This window comes from Sminthopsis crassicaudata, chromosome 1 (genome assembly GCF_048593235.1).
Source record: "Sminthopsis crassicaudata isolate SCR6 chromosome 1, ASM4859323v1, whole genome shotgun sequence".
Lineage (NCBI taxonomy): Eukaryota > Metazoa > Chordata > Mammalia > Dasyuromorphia > Dasyuridae > Sminthopsis > Sminthopsis crassicaudata.
In genome coordinates, this window is record NC_133617.1 from 468,618,595 (window position 1) to 468,637,532 (window position 18,938).

Below are 18,938 nucleotides of genomic sequence, written 5' to 3' on the forward strand. Positions count from 1 at the left end.
AAAACTCTTAATTTGTCTATAGGACTAAGGTGCTAAATCCATTTAAATTCTTGATAATCCTCTATCAATAAAATAATTTGTTTAGCAGTTGGAGTATTTTAATTATCAGAGATAAAAACATGAAGGTAGACCAAAACTCAGGAGAGGAAAAAAATTAAAAAACAAAAGCAGAAAGAATGGAAAATACAAGAGGAACACAGAAGTACAGATTAAACCCAGGATGATCTATATAGTAAGATACACAGAGTGACATAAACACAGAGAATGAAGTCTTACTGGTAGAGAGAGACCAGTTCAGGAATATCCTCCCTATTCCTTTTAATATGCCTTTTCAAATAATGTCATCAGTCTTTTGAAGCCCTTTTGGGGTTTTTACAATTATAGGCATAAAACAAATTATCTCCTATTATTTCTCCCAAAGAATTAAACTAGGGGCCAAATCCAGATTGCAGGACAGAGATTCCCTGTTATGGTTCAGAATGAAATAACCTTCCACAATTCTTCAAAAACTGTCAATTGTTAACTCAAGCCTCATTTCTCACTTCAAAAGTGATCTTTAAGCATATGGAATAAATTAGCTTCTCTTCCTTCCTCTTGTGTATTAAAACTGAAAAGTAATCCTGGATTATAAGAATTAAACATTGCTCCATGCCCAAATACAACATGACCAGACAGGTACTCTCAAAGTACCATAGTATATTTATTTACAGGTCAATTCATTTAAACTTTTAGAGAGTTCAAATCTACCATGATGCATGTAGCTATGTTAATAAAAATGCAATTAGCTATGTTAAAGATGCTTCAAAACTTTGGCTCTTCAGATTTTTTCAAATCCAAGTACCATAAAAATAAATGAAAAAATATTTCTCAGGATTCTTGCTTTTCATGAGGCAAAACTTAAAAGGCTAAAAAGGATGTGAAGATTTTTAAAAAGCTGAAAATCTACCAAATATATTCTCTTGATGCTTAAAGAAACTTTATAACAAGTTGGGGTAGGATACTAAAGTTGGGGAACATTACTGCCTTATCCATTACCAGAGGTTCCAACAACATCTAACCAATATTCTCCCACTGCAGAATCTTAAGTTTGTTTTATTGAGCCCATTATAAAATGGACCCTTTTAATGGGAAGGGAGGGGATAATAGTTTCTATCAGTAAAAAGCCTACAAAAGGCTTTTGACAAATATTTCACTTGATAATATGTCACTTGATATCTCTGTGAGATAGGTCCTGTTATTATCCCCATTTTACAGATGAGGAAACTGAGGCAAAGAGGAATTAAGTGACTTGCCCAGACTCATGAAACTGGTATCAGAAGCCTTCTGATCTTCTAGTGCTAAGTCTTCTGGATTCAGCACTCTAGCCACTCTGCCACCAACCTGCCTTAATTTTAAAAAATATTATTAATATTCAGTAATAGGAAGATATTCTCAATTCAACTCGAAACACACAACTGAGAACTGTGCTGGGTGAGATACAAAATTTTAGTAAGACACTGTCTCCATGGGGTTTGCATTCTATGTGGGGCATATAACATACTAATAATTACAGAACAAAAAATACATGGAAAGTAGATAGGCACAAACAAAAAGTGCTGTGAGGTCCAAAAGGGAAGGATAATTACTGGATTTGAGATTCTAGGAAAGCTTCCAGAGACATAACTTCAGATCTCTTCTCTGACATTTACTAGCTGTATAATGCTGGGCAAGTCACTTAACCACTGCCTGCCTCAGTTTCCTCAACAGTAAAATGGGGATAATAATAGTACCAAAAATACAAATTTTATATATATATATAAACCTAAAAAACTATTTAAATCCATCATTATTATTACTATTATCATTAAAGAGTTGAAATTTAAATCATGGACAAAAGTTCCAACAGTGAAGGGAACATTTCAGACAAAGAAATGATATATGCATAGAGGCAGAAAATGACACAGGAATGACAAGGAGGAAGCAGTTGTAGTTCATGAAAAGAATAGTAAATTTGAAGTTGGAAGACCAAGGGTTCAAATCTTTGCCTTATCATTTATTACCATGTTAATGTGAACCCTAAACCAGCTATTTCTATAAATGCTAAAATCCTGTTCCTATTATTAATCATAATCACACGTACGCACACACGCGCACACACACACAAAAGGCCAGTTTTCCTAGGCTGTCTTGTTAATATATTTAAGGCAGTCTCAACCATTTCAGCTTTCCCAGACTGAATGTAAGTATATTTAAAACACTCAATATGTGAATTTTATCAAACATATTATCACACACAAAAGATCCATTTTCCTAGACTGTCTTGCTAACATTTTTTAAAAATTTATTTTTAATATACATTGCTTTAGGAATCTTGATGGGAAAGAAAAATCAGAGCAAAAGAAAAAAACCATGGGAGAGATTAAAAAACAACAACAACAACAACAACAACAACAACAGAAAAAAAGAAGCAAACTCTTGTTAATATATTTAAGACAGTCTCAACCATCTCATTATATACTTTATCACTGGAATTTGTTCCTTCCTAACTCCTCCCATACTCCTTAGACTCTACCCTTGCTCCTCCTTTCCCCTGAGATTTTAAAGGTCCCCAAATTTGGAAGAAAAGTTGCTTAATCACCTATGATTCTGCTTTGCTTAGTCATATATGGTTAAGCCTGTGAGCTATTTCTTGTAAGAAATGGCAAATATTTGTTCCATACCAAATGCCTCCGTCATGATTGTTTCATGTTTCGAATTGAATCATTATGTTCTGGCACAGTCTAAAAGTATGCTCTCCACATTACTTCAATGTGACCTTTGCAAAATCATATCACTTTTGGGCCTCAGTTTCTTCATCTGTGAAATAAAAAAACTGGACTAGATCAGAATTTCCAGTCATTTTCAGTCCTTTTACCCTTGGGATGTCAGTCCTCCCATTCAATATAAAAAGAATAAATTCTACAGTTTACTTTCATATATATATATATATATATATATATATATGTTTACATATGAGATAGATAAAAAAAAATGATTCAGTGGCTTTCTTTTTAAGTACTTGGGCTATATAAATCAATTGAAGTAGAATTTCTTACCTTCATTGATTAGAAATCTTTTTTTTAATCAAATCAAAATATTTCCTGTACATTCTTGACAACAAACTTTTTCATATTCTTTGGGGTTAGAGGAAACTCAGATTGAATCTTTGGATATTCCCTAAAATTACTTCCAACTGGAAATCCATGACTCTAGGACTGTAATCTAGTTTGGCTTTAGCTCAGAGTATATGGGTAAATATGCAAATATGTTTTGCATGATTGCACATGTCTAACCTATATTAAATTGCTTACTATCTCAGGGAGGAAGAGGGTAAAGGGAGGGAGGGAGAGAATTTGGAACTCAAACTATTTTTTTAAATGTTAAAAATTGTTTTTACATATAATTGAGAAAAATATTAAAAACAAAAAAAAAAACAGTCACAGTTAAAAGAGCATATTGAAAGAATAATATATAATGAGGCTGGCATCGAGCCCAGTATTTAAGACCCTCTAAATCTGTCTATATTTACAACCTTATCTCCAGGAAACCTCAACCACCCTGTGATCCAAGAAGGCTGATCTACTTAATTGTCTCCTGAATGCAACTTGTCCAGCTCTATTCATGGGCTTTCACTCATGCTCTGCTCCTTCTCCTCAGGAAATTCCTGTTCTTTCTTAAAATTCTATTTCTACCATGAAAGCCTACACTCCCCTTTCTATGCCAATGATCCCTCTTATCTCTGAATGATCAACACACTTACTATCCTCTTGATTTTTCACAATCATATTCAATATCACATTATGTTCTTATTTAATGTTTCAAATATGTTTTTCTCCTCTTCTTGACTATACTATAAAATACCCACCTCTCACAAAGGTTTTCCTTGACCTTCGCCGAAATGCCCCACATAACCTTGTATTTAAAAATATATATAGGGGCAGCTAGGAGGCAAAGTGGACAGAGCACCAGCCCTGAATTCAGGAGGACCCGAGTTCAAATCTGGTCTCAGACACTTAACACTTCCTAGCTGTGTGATCCTGGGCAAGTCACTTAACCGCAGCCTCAGGGGAAAAAAAATAATAAAAAATAAAAATATATATCAAAATAGATATTAAATAAATGCATTAAGATGCATTGAATGTTAAATATATGTAATATTTAAAACATTACAAGTTAAGCCCATAGTCAAGTAGGTAGTATAGTAAATGGTAGTATAGCAAATGTGAAGTCAGGAAAACCTGAATTTAATTATTAAAAATATAACATTAAAAAATAATTATTTAGGCAGCAAGTGGCATAGCAAGTAGAATGCCACTTAAAATTAAGAAAACCTGAGTTCAAATATAACCTCAGATGCTTTTAAAAAATGGCTTTTAAAGTTTTTTCCCATTTCATACTAAAACAACAATTAAAAAGGATTTCTGCATTCAAACAAGAACAGAATGAAATCTAGTTTATAGAAATCTCCCAATACAGTTAGGTAGTACAGTTAGATAGAGCACTGGGCCTGGAGTCGGGAAGACAAGTTCAAACCTAGCCTTAGCCACTTACTAGCTGTGTGACCCTGAGCTAAGTCCCTAAACTTATATACCTCAGTTTTCTCATCTGTAAACTGTGGGTAATAATAGCACCTATTTCCCAGGGTTGTAAGGATCAAATGAGAAAATATTTTGCAACCATAAAGTGCTATGTAACAATATCATGAGAGTGCTCTGCAAAACTAAAACAAATGCTATTATTTATTTTGTATCTATCTTATATAGACTTATATGGGTACATGTTTTCTCTTCTGATAAAATGTTAGCTCCTAAAGAAGATAAATGCTTTCCTTTTTAAAATTTATAACCTCAGTACTTATCAATCCATCAAGGAAACAAGCATTTATTAAGCATTTACTATATACCAAGTTTTTTCTTTTTTTTTTTAAACTCCCTATTCAAGGAATTTTAATTCTGCTAAGCACTGGCATAGGTCCTCACAGAGTAGGTACTTAATAAATGCTGATTGACTTCTAAGAGCAGGACTCGTGTCTTATGCTTCTGTAATCTCCATTAACTCCTAACATAGATGGTAGCTGCTCCATAAATATTTGTTGATGAAACTTCACACCCCATGGCATTGTCTCTTAACACGTTCTGCATGTTAAATTGCTGAAAAATTGCTGTGGACCTAACCTTAGTCTCCTCTTCTCAGAGATATTCAATGCATATTTTCTGATGGACTGGCTCCCAAGATGTTCCCTCTCTGATTTTCCTGTTTCCAAATAGCTCCTGCTTTCAGAGCTGGCTGGCTTCAGCAAAGTGCCTCCTGATTTATCCCTTGCAAGAATGGAGGTTCTCCTTCGCACAATGGACCGATAACTGGGCAGCTCTTGAAGGAAGCTCACAGTCATTGAAGAAAGTAGGTTATAATCCAAGAAGCTGTCTACACATACAAAGGAAGAGAAAATATCAGCATCAAATGGGAAATAACAATTATGGTATCATCATAACAAAATAATGGGGCAGCAAGACAAGCAGAAGGGCACTCATCTTCTTGAGTTCAAATCTGGCTTCAGGAGCTTACTAGCTGTGTGACCTTGGCCAAGTCACTTAACCCTATTTGCCTCAGGTTCTTCATCTGCTGGAAAAAGCAATGGCAAATCACTCCAGCATCTCTGTCAAGAAAATCCCAAACCAGGTCATGAAGAGTTAGATACAAATGAATAACAATAAAGTTTGCAATGCAATATCTCATACATCATAACCAGTCTTGTAAAATCACTTGTTTAGCTCAGTGACAAAGTCATATTGATCTTATTTATTTGTTTTATTGGGAAGAAATAACACTAAGTCACTTGTAAAAGTAGCAAAAGCTAGCATTTATATGGTGCCTTAAAGTATACAAAGTATTTTTTCATTCATGATGCCATTTACTCCTCAAATAACCCTAGGTATTTATTATCCCCATTTTATAGATAAGGAAAGTAGGTTCAAAGACACTGACTTGCCCAGGGTCATTTATCTAACAAAATTTGGTCAGGATTTGAACTCAGGTTTTTTTTGATTCCACCTCCCACCCTCTATCCACCACTCCATGCTGTTTTATCCAAGGAGGAAATGGAGATCTCATCATACACCATTACCAGTCTTCAAAAAAAAATTCACTTCCTTGGATTAGTGACAAAGTAATATTCATCTCATTTAATTTTCTTATTGGGGTGGAAGACAAAGCAGTAAACTCACTTATAGCAAGTAGGTTTTCTTTATACAGTGTCCTTCCTCAGAACTGTAATAGTCTACTGCTGGAATTTGAGACTAGTAATAAATAGGTTTGTGATGTTGTAAAATAACTTAAAATTACTATCTCATGGGGGAGGTCTTGTAAATATTATTATCCCATTTTACTGATAAGAACACTGAGGCTCTGAAAGGTAAGTGACTTCTTCATGATGATATAACTAATGATTGTGAGTAATGTTTCAAATGTAAGTTTCCAGAAAGCAAGACTTTCCTCCCACAAGACTTGGTATTATGTCCAGGTTCTTTGACTACTTAATGTGACTCTGGAAAAGGCATTTAATCTCCTTTCTTTCTCATCTGTCAAATAAAGATAATCAATTCTTGCCTAATTATTTATTTCTGAGAAACACAGAAAGACTTCCATGAGCTGATGTAGTGTAAAGTGAGCAGAGAGTAAGATATACAATTACCACCTTGATGTAGAAGAAAGCAAAACTAAAATCAGAATCTGGATCAAAGCATTGACCAACCTTTACTCCAGCATAGATGATGAAATCATACTTTTTTCCTCTCGCCTGACAGGTGGAGTGACGCATATGTATGTTCAAAATGAGCCAAATTTGATCAGATTCCAGGTAAGTTTATTTCACCTAACTGAACCTCTTTGTTACAAGTTAGAATTTGTCTGGGGGAAGTGGGCAAAAGGTTGTCATAATAAATGTTGTTGGAAGGTTAAAGGGATTAAAAAAAAACTAACAATTTTTAAAAAGATTAATTGAGATAATATATATGAAACCACTTTAAAAAGCAAAAAGAACTAGATAAATGTAAATTGCTAATTGTTATTACCATTTAAAAATCACAGTCATTTATCAACTATGGACTTAGGGATTCTTTCCCAAAGGTCCACTCATTATGCTTTCTTTTAGCTGGCACATTGAGATATCAGTCATATTTACCAGCTGGCACTGTTGCCTGGTATGACATATACACAAAAATGAATTGTGTTTTGTCTGGTGCCTTTGCTGCAAAAAAGGGACCCAAGCTTGCTCCATAATGGAGCCATGCTCTGAGGACAAGCAATCACTTCCCTACATCTCATGAAACAAAAGAGCTTTATTAGCAAAGAAGAGAAGACTTTACATAGGAAGCAGGAACTACTCAACAGCCATCCTGCCAATTTTCTTCATCAGAAACATATAAATAGCTTTCCCTCTCCAAATTTCACTGGAAAAGACAAGATAGAGAAACCCTTAAGTGTTTCTGTTATAAAAGGAAAGAAATAAAATAGTTTCCCTTCTACAAGAAGCTTTGCTGATCTCCTTAATGTTAGTACCTTTCCTCTGTTGATTATCTCCAATTAATATAGTTTGTTATTTGCATATTGTCTTCCCCCATTAGACTGAGATCTTGGAAGCAGAAAAGTTTTTGTCTTTATTTGTATCCTCAGAACTTAGCATGGTGCCTGGCATATGGAGGACACTTGATAAATGTTAATTTAACTTGACTATCTTGATTTTTCAGATGAAGATCTGGAGGACAGAGTAATTAAGTAATTTACTCAGGTTCACATAAAAAGTAAAAGTATACAAGTATTACATATTGTAGTGAATTCAATTGGGAGTATAATGGAAGTTTATATGTATTAAAAATAAAATATATCTTTTTTTTCTCCTGAAGCATTTGGGGTTAAGTGACTTGCTCAGAATCACACAGCCAGAAAGCGATGTGTCGGATGCCACATTTGAATTCAGGTCCTCATTACTTTAGGGCTGGTGCTCTATCCACTACATCAATTACCTGTCCCTAAAATATACCTTTTTTAAAAGTTAATAATAGAGCTGAAATTATGAGCCAGATCATCTAAGTCCAAATCTCTTTCAACTGCACTATTAACCTTTTTTGGAGTTTATTAGTGTTGCCCAGTTTCTGACAATACATTTTCCCACAATCTCCAACACCTTGACTATTTCTTCTCCCCCAAAATAGGGAATTAAAAATTAAAGTGAATTTTGACAATTTGACAGCAATCATTTGAGGCTGTTCCACAAAAGATAAAGAGGCAAAGGATATAAAGACAGTTTTGTTTTTTTAAATGCAAGCTATCAGCAACCATATGAAATTTGCTCCAAATTAATAAAAGGAAAATGCTAATTAACTCTGAAGTTCTACCTTATGCCCATTAGATTGTCAACAATGCCCATCAAAAAAGACAATAGAAAAGGAAAATGACAACATTGGAGAGGCTTTAAAAGAACAGTCACAAGAATGCACTGTTGATGGAAATGTGAATTTGTCTAAGCATTCTGGAAATGATTTGGAACTCTACTCAAAAAGTCACTTAACTGTGACCCGCTAATATCACAACTGGACTCAATGAGATCAGAGAATGAGGAAATGGATCCATACATAAAGTGTTGATGTAAGTACCTTTTTCTCATAGCAAAGAACTAGAAATAAAGTGATACCATCAATTGAGGAATGAAGATAAATATATATAACATATATATATGAAATATTTTGCTGTATTAAAAAATCAGCATAAGAGAAAGGTTCTTTTCAGATCTTAAATGTTTAATCTTATGATCTCACAAGAACAATTGATGAGGGTTGGGGTCCCTTTAAGATTCCTTTCTAATTGCCCAACCCATGACTGACCTTGATTCACAAATCCTGGTCAAAGGCACCTTTTGAATATCTGGGCCCAGCTCCCACCATCATTAGCTCAGCTTCCCCCAGCCCTCACCTGATCTGAGCTAACTGAAAAGGCAGCAGAGAACTTAGGGGTACCGCCCATTATCTTTTGGATATAAAAGAGGTGAGCCCGAACAACCTCATTGCAGGAGCCCTCCCAGCCAACATATGGTATCCTTCCAGCCATGTAGGGGTTCCTGCCCGCCCAGCGGCCATCTTTGGCCCTGGAGTCTCTCTAACTGAAATTTCTACAATGTTTTTTATTTATCAATCTAAATTTTCGGGCCTGTAAATTCATTTTACAGGGGACACTGCGCCTCATGGGATTATCTATGCGCTGAGAAATGGGGTTCCCCCTTTCCTTTCCCTCATTACAATGACAGCTAAGGCAGATGTTATTTTAAAATACTTTATTATAAACTTAATATTGAATTAAATATGCTTTATGAATATATATACTGAGCATGTTAAAGTACAATGTTAAGGTATTAAAATTTTAAACTACATAAAGACTTTTGGGGTATTCTGTAGTTAATTTTAATAAAAAGTTATCGCTTTCCCCACCCTCTAAGTCTCTATCAGAATTCACCATCCATTCATTCTTCCTCACTTTTCTTTTTATGTATTATGCTCTAGGAGTTATGCTTTTATCTACATCATTATTTCATAAAGCACTTAGAAAACTTCTTTATATTTCTGAAATTTATTGGTCTTAATTACATCATATATGAATATACTATAATTTATTTAACCATTCCTCCATTGTTAGACATTTAAATGGCTTCTAAGTTTTGTGTGTGTGTTTCAAATGGTAAGTAATTCAACCTTGAAAATAGAGAGCTCACTCTTTTTTTTTTTTTTTACATTGTCAAAGTATATTCCTCAACAATAGGATTATTGAGGTAAAGGCAATATTATTATCCCTGGTAAACAGGTGAGAAAACTGAAGCTCATAACAGGTTAAATCCAACATCATACATTGGGTTAATGGCAGAGCCAAGACTAAAATCCAAATCTCCTGACAGTTGGTTCAGTGTTCTTTCTATCCTATTATAATGAAAAATTAGTCAAAGGTCACCCACAGAACAATTATGCTAAAATATATGAATACTAACATTCTTGGGCTATGGCCTCATAGGATCATAGATTATCATAGACTTAATGATGAGTCTTTGAAAGAAGTCTAGTTCATAAGGCATTTAGTCCAACTCCTTCATATCAAAAATAAAGAAATCTAGGCTTGAGAGAGCTTAAATGACTTTACCAATATCATATAGGTAGTAATTAGCAGAAAGGGAATTAAAAACCCAGTCTCTGAATCAGAATTTATCATTCTTTCAACTAAAACACATCTTTACTCCTAAGAAAAAGCCATCAGATCGTTCTTGTCTTCAGCTTCAAAACCTATTATCATCTTTAAAAAGTGCTTACTGAATTAGTGAGTTTAGCAGCTAAAATGCCTTAGATCCAACAATAACACTACCACCTCTGCATCCCAAAGAGATTTTTTTAAAAGGGAAAAGAACTAACAGTGTCTGAAGACAGATAGTAGCATACTTTTTTTTTTTTTTTTCCTGAGGCAATTGGGGTTAAGTGACTTGCCTGGGGTCACACAGCTAAGAAGTGTTAAGTGTCTAAGACCAAATTTGAACTCAGATCCTCCTGACTTTAGGGCTGGTGCTCTATCCACCTAGCTGCCCCTAGTAGCATACTTTAAAAAAATTTTTTCTTTACTTTTCTTAAGGGTTTTTTTTTTTTAGTCTTTTTAAAGTTTAGTTTAGATTAAACATGACTATTATGGAAAATTTAAATAACTACACATGTAAAACCTGTATCAAATTGTTTGCCTTGGAGTGGGGGTGGGGGGAGGCAGGAGAGAGAAAAAGGAAGAAGGGAGAAACTTTGAAACTCAAAATTTTAAAAACAAATGTTAAAAATTATTTTTACATGTAACTGAGGGAAAACAAAATGCTAAATAATTTTTTAAAAAAGAAATGTCAGACTCTGAGATACCATTACACACCTGTCAGATTGGCTAAGATGACAGGAACAAATAATGATGAATGTTGGAGGGGATGTGGGAAAACTGGAACACTGATACATTGTTGGTGAAGTTGTGAAAGAATCCAGCCATTCTGGAGAGCAATTTGGAACTATGCCCAAAAAGTTGTCAAACTGTGCATACCCTTTGACCCAGCATTGCTGTTATTGGGATTATATCCCAAAGAAATACTAAAAAGTGGAAAGGGACTTGTATGTGCCAAAATGTTTGTGGCAGCTCTTTTTGTTGTAGCTAGAAACTGGAAGTTGAATGGATGTCCATCAATTGGAGAATGGTTGGGTAAATTGTGGTATATGAAGGTTATGGAATATTATTGCTCTGTAAGAAATGACCAGCAGGAGGAATACAGAGAGGCTTGGAGAGACTTAAATCAACTGTTGCTGAGTGAAATGAGCAGAACCAGAGGATCACTATACACTTCAACAACAATACTGTATGAGGATGTATTCTGATGGAAGTGGAAATCTTCAACATAAAGAAGAGCCAACTCACTTCCAGTTGATCAATGATGGACAGAAATAACTATACCCAGAGAAGGAACACTGGGAAGCCAATGTAAATTGTTAGCACTACTGTCTATGTACCCAGGTTACTTATACCTTTGGAAGCTAATAATTAATATGCAACAAGAAAATGGTATTTACACACATATATTGTATCTAGGTTATATTGTAACACATGTAAAATGTATGGGATTACCTGCCATGGGGGGGGGAGGGAGTGGAGGGAGGGAGGGGATAATTTGGAAAAATGAATAAAAAAAAAATTAAACTAAATTAAATTTAAAAAAAAAAATGTCAGACAGAATGATTTCAGAAAAAAAAAACTGGAAAAACTTTTGTGAATTGATACAAAATGAAGAGGAACCAGAACATTCTGCACAATAACAGAAATTTTGGACAATGAAAAATTGTGAATAACTCAGCAATACAATGATTCAAGATAATTCCAAAGGATTCATGATGAAAAAAATCTATCTGCCTTCAGAGAAAGAACTGTTATTATCCGAAGAGAGACAAAGCATACTACCTTCCTTCTTTTCTGAGTTTTCTTGTATAAAATGACTAATACAGAAATGTTTCACGATTGCACAAGTAATCAGACTGCTTACTATCTCATGGAAGAGGCAGGAGAGAAATGGAGAATTAGAATTTGGAACTCAATTTTTTTTTAAGTTAAATTTGCTTTTACATATAATAGGAGGAAAAGTAATTAAAAAAAAAAAAAGGAAAAATGTAAATTTAGTTTAAAAAGCCTAAGACAAAAAAAAGGAAGAAAAAATTTAGCAGCTAGGATATCCTTTCAGTTTCAGGTCAGTGTTGGAATCTGAAGATGGGTAGCAAAGTTTAAGAATGGAATAGAATGGGAGAAAATAGAGGCAAAGGATGAAGATAAGCTTTCTTGAGAATGTGAGACAGTTATTGTGAATGTCACATACATACCACCCATACAACACCACCTCACACACCACCACCCCATTCAATAATTTTGGTGATTTCCTACCAGGAGCAAATACAAAATGCTTTTTTTGACATTCAAAGCCCATCATTACCTAGCTCCCTCCAACATTCCCGTTTTTTAACACCTTGTTCCCCAATACATATTCTTTGTTTAGCTAACACTGGCCTAGCTAACACTGCGAGACATTTCAAAAAAAGACAATCCATCTCAGCTCCAAGAGTTTTTTCTGACAGTCCCCATTCATCTCCCTCCTCAACTCTGCCAACTAACTTCCTAGTCTTCCTTCAAGTCCCAACTAAAATGTCATCTTCTACAGGAAGCTTTCCCTATGAACTCCTAGAAGGTGGGAGCTGTCTTTTAACTCTTTTCTGTATAGGGCTACCTAAAGAAATAGTAATAAAGGTAATAAAGTGGAGAAAATGAGATTTTCCCTCTGCTTTTCCTTTTCTCTCCTATACACTTTATTTTTAAAACCCTGGTCTTCACTCCACTCCTTTTTCCACACTCAATTCAATAACTGGCCATTGATTAAAGGATTATTATCAATAATTTACATGTGCATATTTTGTAGATTACAGCATTAGAATTAAGTACTACTTTTATAATGTCAGAATTCTCTTGTCTCACAACTAATTTTAGAACTCAAACCGGTGTGGACCTGGCTTGTGCTCAGTATAGGAGGGCCTCAGATAGAAACAATGATCTATAAAAAGTAACTAGATTACAACAAAGGTTGCAAAAAATGAAAATACATTTCTTTTCTTTGATCCTCTTCCTTCTAATGGGAGGGAGGGAAGAAGAGAAATAAACAAAAAGAACAAAGGAACTAACTGAGCTTCAGTTGCTGAGCAAAACTTGATACTCCACCCTGACTCAGTGTGTCTCTCTGTTTCTGTCTGTCTCTGTCTCTGATTCTGTCCCTTTCCCTCTCTCTCTTATACACACACACTCACACACACAAAACCAGTTCCGGTGAAAAAAAGAAAAGTAGCAGTGCAAAAAAAAAAAAAAAAAATCTTGGATAAGGGGAAATGGTAGGACTAGCAAACATGTATTTAAACAGAATGGGGCTGCAAAAGGGTTGAAAATGGCTAGCTAGAGAAACTGGAAGTTGAATGGATGCCCATCAATTGGAGAATGGTTGGGTAAATTATGGTATATGAAAGTTATGGAATATTATTGCTCTGTAAGAAATGACCAGCAGGAGGAATACAGAGAGGCTTGGAGAGACTTACATGAACTGATGCTGAGTGAAATGAACAGAACCAGAAGATCGCTGTACACTTCAATGCTGTATGAAGATATATTCTAATGGAAGTGGATATCTTCAACATAAAAAAGATCGAACTCACTTCCAGTTGATCAATGATGGACAGAAATAACTATACCCAGAGAAGGAACACTGGGAAGTGAATGTAAATTGTTAGCACTATTGTCTATCTATCCAGGTTACTTATACCTTCGGAAGCTAATACTTAATGTGCAACAAAGAAAATAGTATTTACACACATATATTGTATCTAGGTTATATTGTAACACATGTAAAATGTATGGGATTGCCTGTCATCAAGGGGAGGGAGTGGAGGGAGGGAATAATTTGGAAAAATGAATACAAGGGATAATATTATTTTAAAATTAATTAATTAATTTAAAAAAAAGAAAAGAAAAGAAAATGGCTAGCTAGATTTCCTTTAAACACAAAAGAATATTAAAAGGCTTCAGAGTTCCGAGGAAAATTGACTCAGATGGGTGGAGTTACTAAGTGAGCATGAAGAATTAGAGCTTCAGGGCAAAAACAAGCTCTTAATATGAATTTCAATTTAACATTTACCATAATTAGACTATGGGGTACTAATTTAATCTATATGAAAAAAGGACAAAATGTCCTTATTATCCCTAGTGATCATAGACTCAGGAACTGGAAACCTAATATTAAGTTTCATTCCTAACCAATGGCATAAAACTTCACTAACTCTTAAAATCTCAGGATTCCAACTCCTCCTTTCTACTACCCCACCCCTGCAGGCAGAGCAAAATTATTTTGCTTGTGTTTTTTGGTTAATAATCCAAGATGACTAGATTTATAATATTCTGCTGTATTCCAGTATATGGCTTTGGAAAATAAAAAACTTCTATTTCAACTAATCATGGGTCAAAATTTGGATAGTGCATTTTCCTCAGAGATTAAAAAAAAAGTATCAAATTCTATGTTCTAGTGAATATTCTAAGCACTATCAATATAATTAATATTAGCCAACATTTAGTGTTTTAAGCTTTGCAAAGTTCTCATAGACATTATTTTATTGAATTCATTGCCTAAGTGATAAATGCTATTGATGAGGTAAATACCTAAATAAAATTAGGATTAATTGAGGTCTAGTGGCAGGATTGGGGTACAGGGAGTCAAATAGAAGTTCCCCTGCAACCCCTTAGGATTCGGGCAAGGATACAGAGTTAAATGAGGTATAGTGGTGGCGAGAGTCCCCTGTAAATGAATTTACAGGCCCGAAAACCTAGATTGATAAAAAGAGGTTTATTGCAGGCTTTAGAAGTAAGGTTAAAGTCTGGTTAATGAAAGGCATTAGATAGAGAAGGAAATACACCCCAAGCGGCGGGACAGAGAGTCTGCAAAGCATGGTTGCCTGGCATGTTTCAACTCTCTGCCGAGGGATGATTCCAACTTGGCTTTTTTATCTGCTTGAAGAGGCATCTGGGTGGTGCCCAGGTTGATTCCTCGATAGCTAGAACCCACCAGGTGGAGGGTTGGGCTACTTGAGCAGATCATTAGAATGGGGGCTGAAAACCCAAGCCAACTCAGATCCTGTGGGGGCTGAGTTCAGCCCAAACTGGCTTAGATCCGGATCTTTCCCCTAGGAATACAAAAGGCTGGTTTTGACCAGATCTTGTAATCAAAGATCAGTCCCAAAGGAAGTTGGAAATCAGGAAAGGAATCTTAAAGGGACTATCGCCCCCATCACTATCACTATCCTGATTTTACAAATAAGCAAAGTGATGCAGACTGAACTTAAGCAATTTGCCCAGTGTCATACAGTAAAGTGTTTGAAGATGGATTTGAATTCTACTCTTCCTGCTGTAAGCTAAAATGCTTAGTTCACTGCACCATCTAAGCTACTAGCAAGGAAATAACAGTAACATAATACAAAGAACATATATCACAATCAAAGTAGATTTATACCAGGAATGTAGGGTTGGTTTAATAATAAGAAAGCTACAAGCATGATTGACTATATCAATAACAAAAATTATATTATTTCAAGAGATCTAGAAAAAGTATTTGAGAAAATAAATCATCCATTTCTGGGTTTTTTTTTTTTTTAATTATAAATGGAATTTTCCTTTACATGATAAATATTATCTGTCTTAAGCCAAGAGTAAGCATTATCTATAATGGAGAAAAGACTTTCTAATAACATCAAGGGTAAAGCAAAGATTTCCATTATCACCATTACTACTCAATACTATACTAGAAATGCTTGCAATAGCATTAAATCAAGAAATAAGAGATTAAAGGATAAGTATGGGCAGTGAGGAAACAAACCTATCACACTTTGCAACAAACCCTAAAAACTTTATTGGATGCTCTTAGGGAGAACTAAAAAGCTAATCAGAACAATTAACCTTAGCAGAGTCGAAAGATATAAAACAAATCCACATAAATCATTAGCATGTCTGCATATTACCAACAAAACCCAGAGAGATAGAAAGAGAAATTCCATTTAAGATAACTACAGGTAGCATAAAATATTTGAAAATCTTCCTACTGAGACATACATAGCAATTATATGAATATAAATAATTACAAACCATTCTTCATACAAACAGATCTAGAAAAATGCAGAAATAATTATTGTTCATGGGTAGGCTGAGCCAGTATAACAGAAATGACAATACTACCTCAATTAATTTACTTCTTCAATTTCATACTAATCAAATTACCAAAGAATTACTTTACAGAACCAGAAAAAGATGACTCAATCCATCTAAAACAACAAAAAGGAATCAGTTTTTTAAATGGGAAAGAGGACTAGCAGTACTATATTTCAATCTACCCTACAAAACTGTAATCATCAAAAAAAAAAAATTTTTTTTGATACTAAATAAGAAAAAGCAGTGTTACTCAGTATATCACATGTTTGATGTGTTTGATAAACTCAAAGATCCCAATTACTTGTACTATAATCTTATTTATTATTATTAGTTATTATAATAACTCAGTATTTGTCAAAAAAAAAAAAAGTTGGAAAAACTGGAAAATAGTCTGTCAAAAACTAGATATAGACCAACATAGATAAATTCAAAATGGGTACATGATTTAGAAAAAGTGAAGCATGAAAAAAATTACCTGTCAGATTTATGCATAGGTGAATAGTTCATGACTAATCAAGATATAGAGACATTCACAAGAAGTAAAATGATTAATTTGATAATATAAATTTTTTTTTTTACAAATTAAACTAATATAGCTAAAATTAGAAAGTAGGAAAATGAGGCAAAAATCTCTGTAGCAAGTTTCTCTGATAAAGGTCTAATTTCTCAAATATATAGAGAACTGATTTGCAAGAATAGGAGCTATTTCCCAATTGATAAGTGGTCAACATATATGAATATATGAATATTTCAAGGGGGAGAAATCAAAACTGTCAATAGCCACATTAACAAAATGCTATAAATCACTAATTAAAGAACTGCAATTCAGAGGTACCACTTTGTACCCAATAGATTGGGTAAAATGTCAAAAAAAGAAAATAACAAAATGCTGTAGGAGACATGGGAAAATAGGTACAATAGCATACTATTGGTAGAGTTGTGAACTAATCCAAGCATTTTGGAAAGAATTTGAAACTATTCTCCAAAGTTATTGAACTGTACATATCCTTTGACCTAGTGGTGCCCCTCCTACCTAATACCACAGACATCAAAGAGGAAAGGGGCTGATATTTTCCAAAATTTTTTATACCAGCTCTTTTTGTGTTAGCAACTTGGAAACTAAAGGAATGACCAACAATTGGGGAATGGTTGAACAAGTTATAGTATATGAATATTATGAAACACTACTGTGCCATAAAAAATGATGAAAGATATGGTTTCAGAAAAATCTGGGAAGAACTGATGTAAACTGAACTGAGCAGGACCAGAAGAACATTTTTATACAATCATAACAGCGTTATAAAGATAATCAACTTTGAAAGATTTAGTAATTCTGATCAATACAATGTTCCATGAAATATGCTGTCTGCTCCACAAAGAGAACTGATGTACTCTTGAGTGCAGATTGAAGCATATTTCCTTCTATTTCTCTCACTTTCTTTTGCTTATTTTTTTTCCTCACAACACAGCCAATGCAGAAATTTGTTTTGTATATCTATCTATCATCTATCTATCTATCTATCTATCTATCTATCTATCTATCTATCTATCTATCTATCTATATTTGTAAAGGGTCTCATTTTTTCCTGCCTTTTCAGTAGGTAGATGAGGTAGAGAATTTGAAACTGAAAATAAAATTGACAAAATTAAATAAGATAGTAATTTCAAAAAATAGAAATTCTTTACTTTATAAAAAAAGGCAAGCTGTAAGTAATTAAGAGTATTTAACAACTTGTATTTAAGAATTTGCAACTATTTTCATATTTGATCCTAACAACTCTGGAACATAGGTGCTATTATTATCCCTATTCTACAAATGAAGAAATTGATGCAAAAGGAAGCTAAATAACTTTTCCAGAGTCACACATCTACTAATTGTCTGAGATTGGATTCCTGATTCTAGGCCCAGTGCTTACTCTAGGCCCACTGTATCACCCAACTATATTGGGAGATTTCTATATAAACTCTATTTCATTCTGTTCTTGTTAGAATGCAGAAATACTTGTTAACTAATATTTTTTTAATACAAAATAAAAATTGTTAAGTCATTAGAAAATAGATTTCACTCATTGCTTGCCATCATATGACTCTCTGTAACTTTCTCTTATTCATCATAGTTCTGCCAGAATAAATTTACCACTTCATGACCTTTCCAACATTTTAATCCCTCTATACCCAAAGGGCTACAGAACTACTGGCTACAGATGCCACTACTGGGTCTATATCCCAAAGAAATCATAAAAGGCCCCAAGTGTGCAAAAATGTTTATAGCAACTCTTTTTGTAATGGCAAGGAACTGGAAACTGAAGTAGAAAGTAATGTCCATCATTTGGAGAATGGCTGAATAGGTATATGAAGGTAATGGAATATTATTGTTCTAAAAGAAATGATTAACAGATTGATTTCACAAAAGCCTGGAAATACTCATATGAACTGATGTTGAATGATGTGAGCAAAACCAGGAGAAATATTGTACACAGTAACAATAAGATTATGTGATGATCAATTATGATATATTTAGCTCTTCTAAGTTAAGATAAGCAGTGATCCAAGACAATTCCAATAGACTTGGAATGGAAAATGTCATCTGCATC

At 34.1% G+C, this 18,938-nt stretch overlaps 1 protein-coding gene across 5 annotated transcripts in view; it reads right to left on the bottom strand.

Moving 5' to 3' along the window:
• TMC7 (transmembrane channel like 7) overlaps positions 1–18,938 on the bottom strand; it is a 60,969-nt gene that overhangs the window by 37,775 nt on the left and 4,256 nt on the right. For 4 of the 5 annotated variants that reach the window (XR_012484586.1, XR_012484587.1, XM_074280903.1 and 1 more), the window contains exon 2: positions 5,193–5,442. The exons of the other annotated variant lie outside the window; for it this stretch is intronic. Coding sequence is in view for 2 of the 4 variants with exons in the window: in XM_074280903.1 (XP_074137004.1) it covers positions 5,193–5,442 (250 nt within the window). In the remaining 2 variants the exon portion in view is untranslated. The remainder of the gene's footprint in view (positions 1–5,192; positions 5,443–18,938) is intronic. 5 annotated transcript variants of the gene reach the window in all.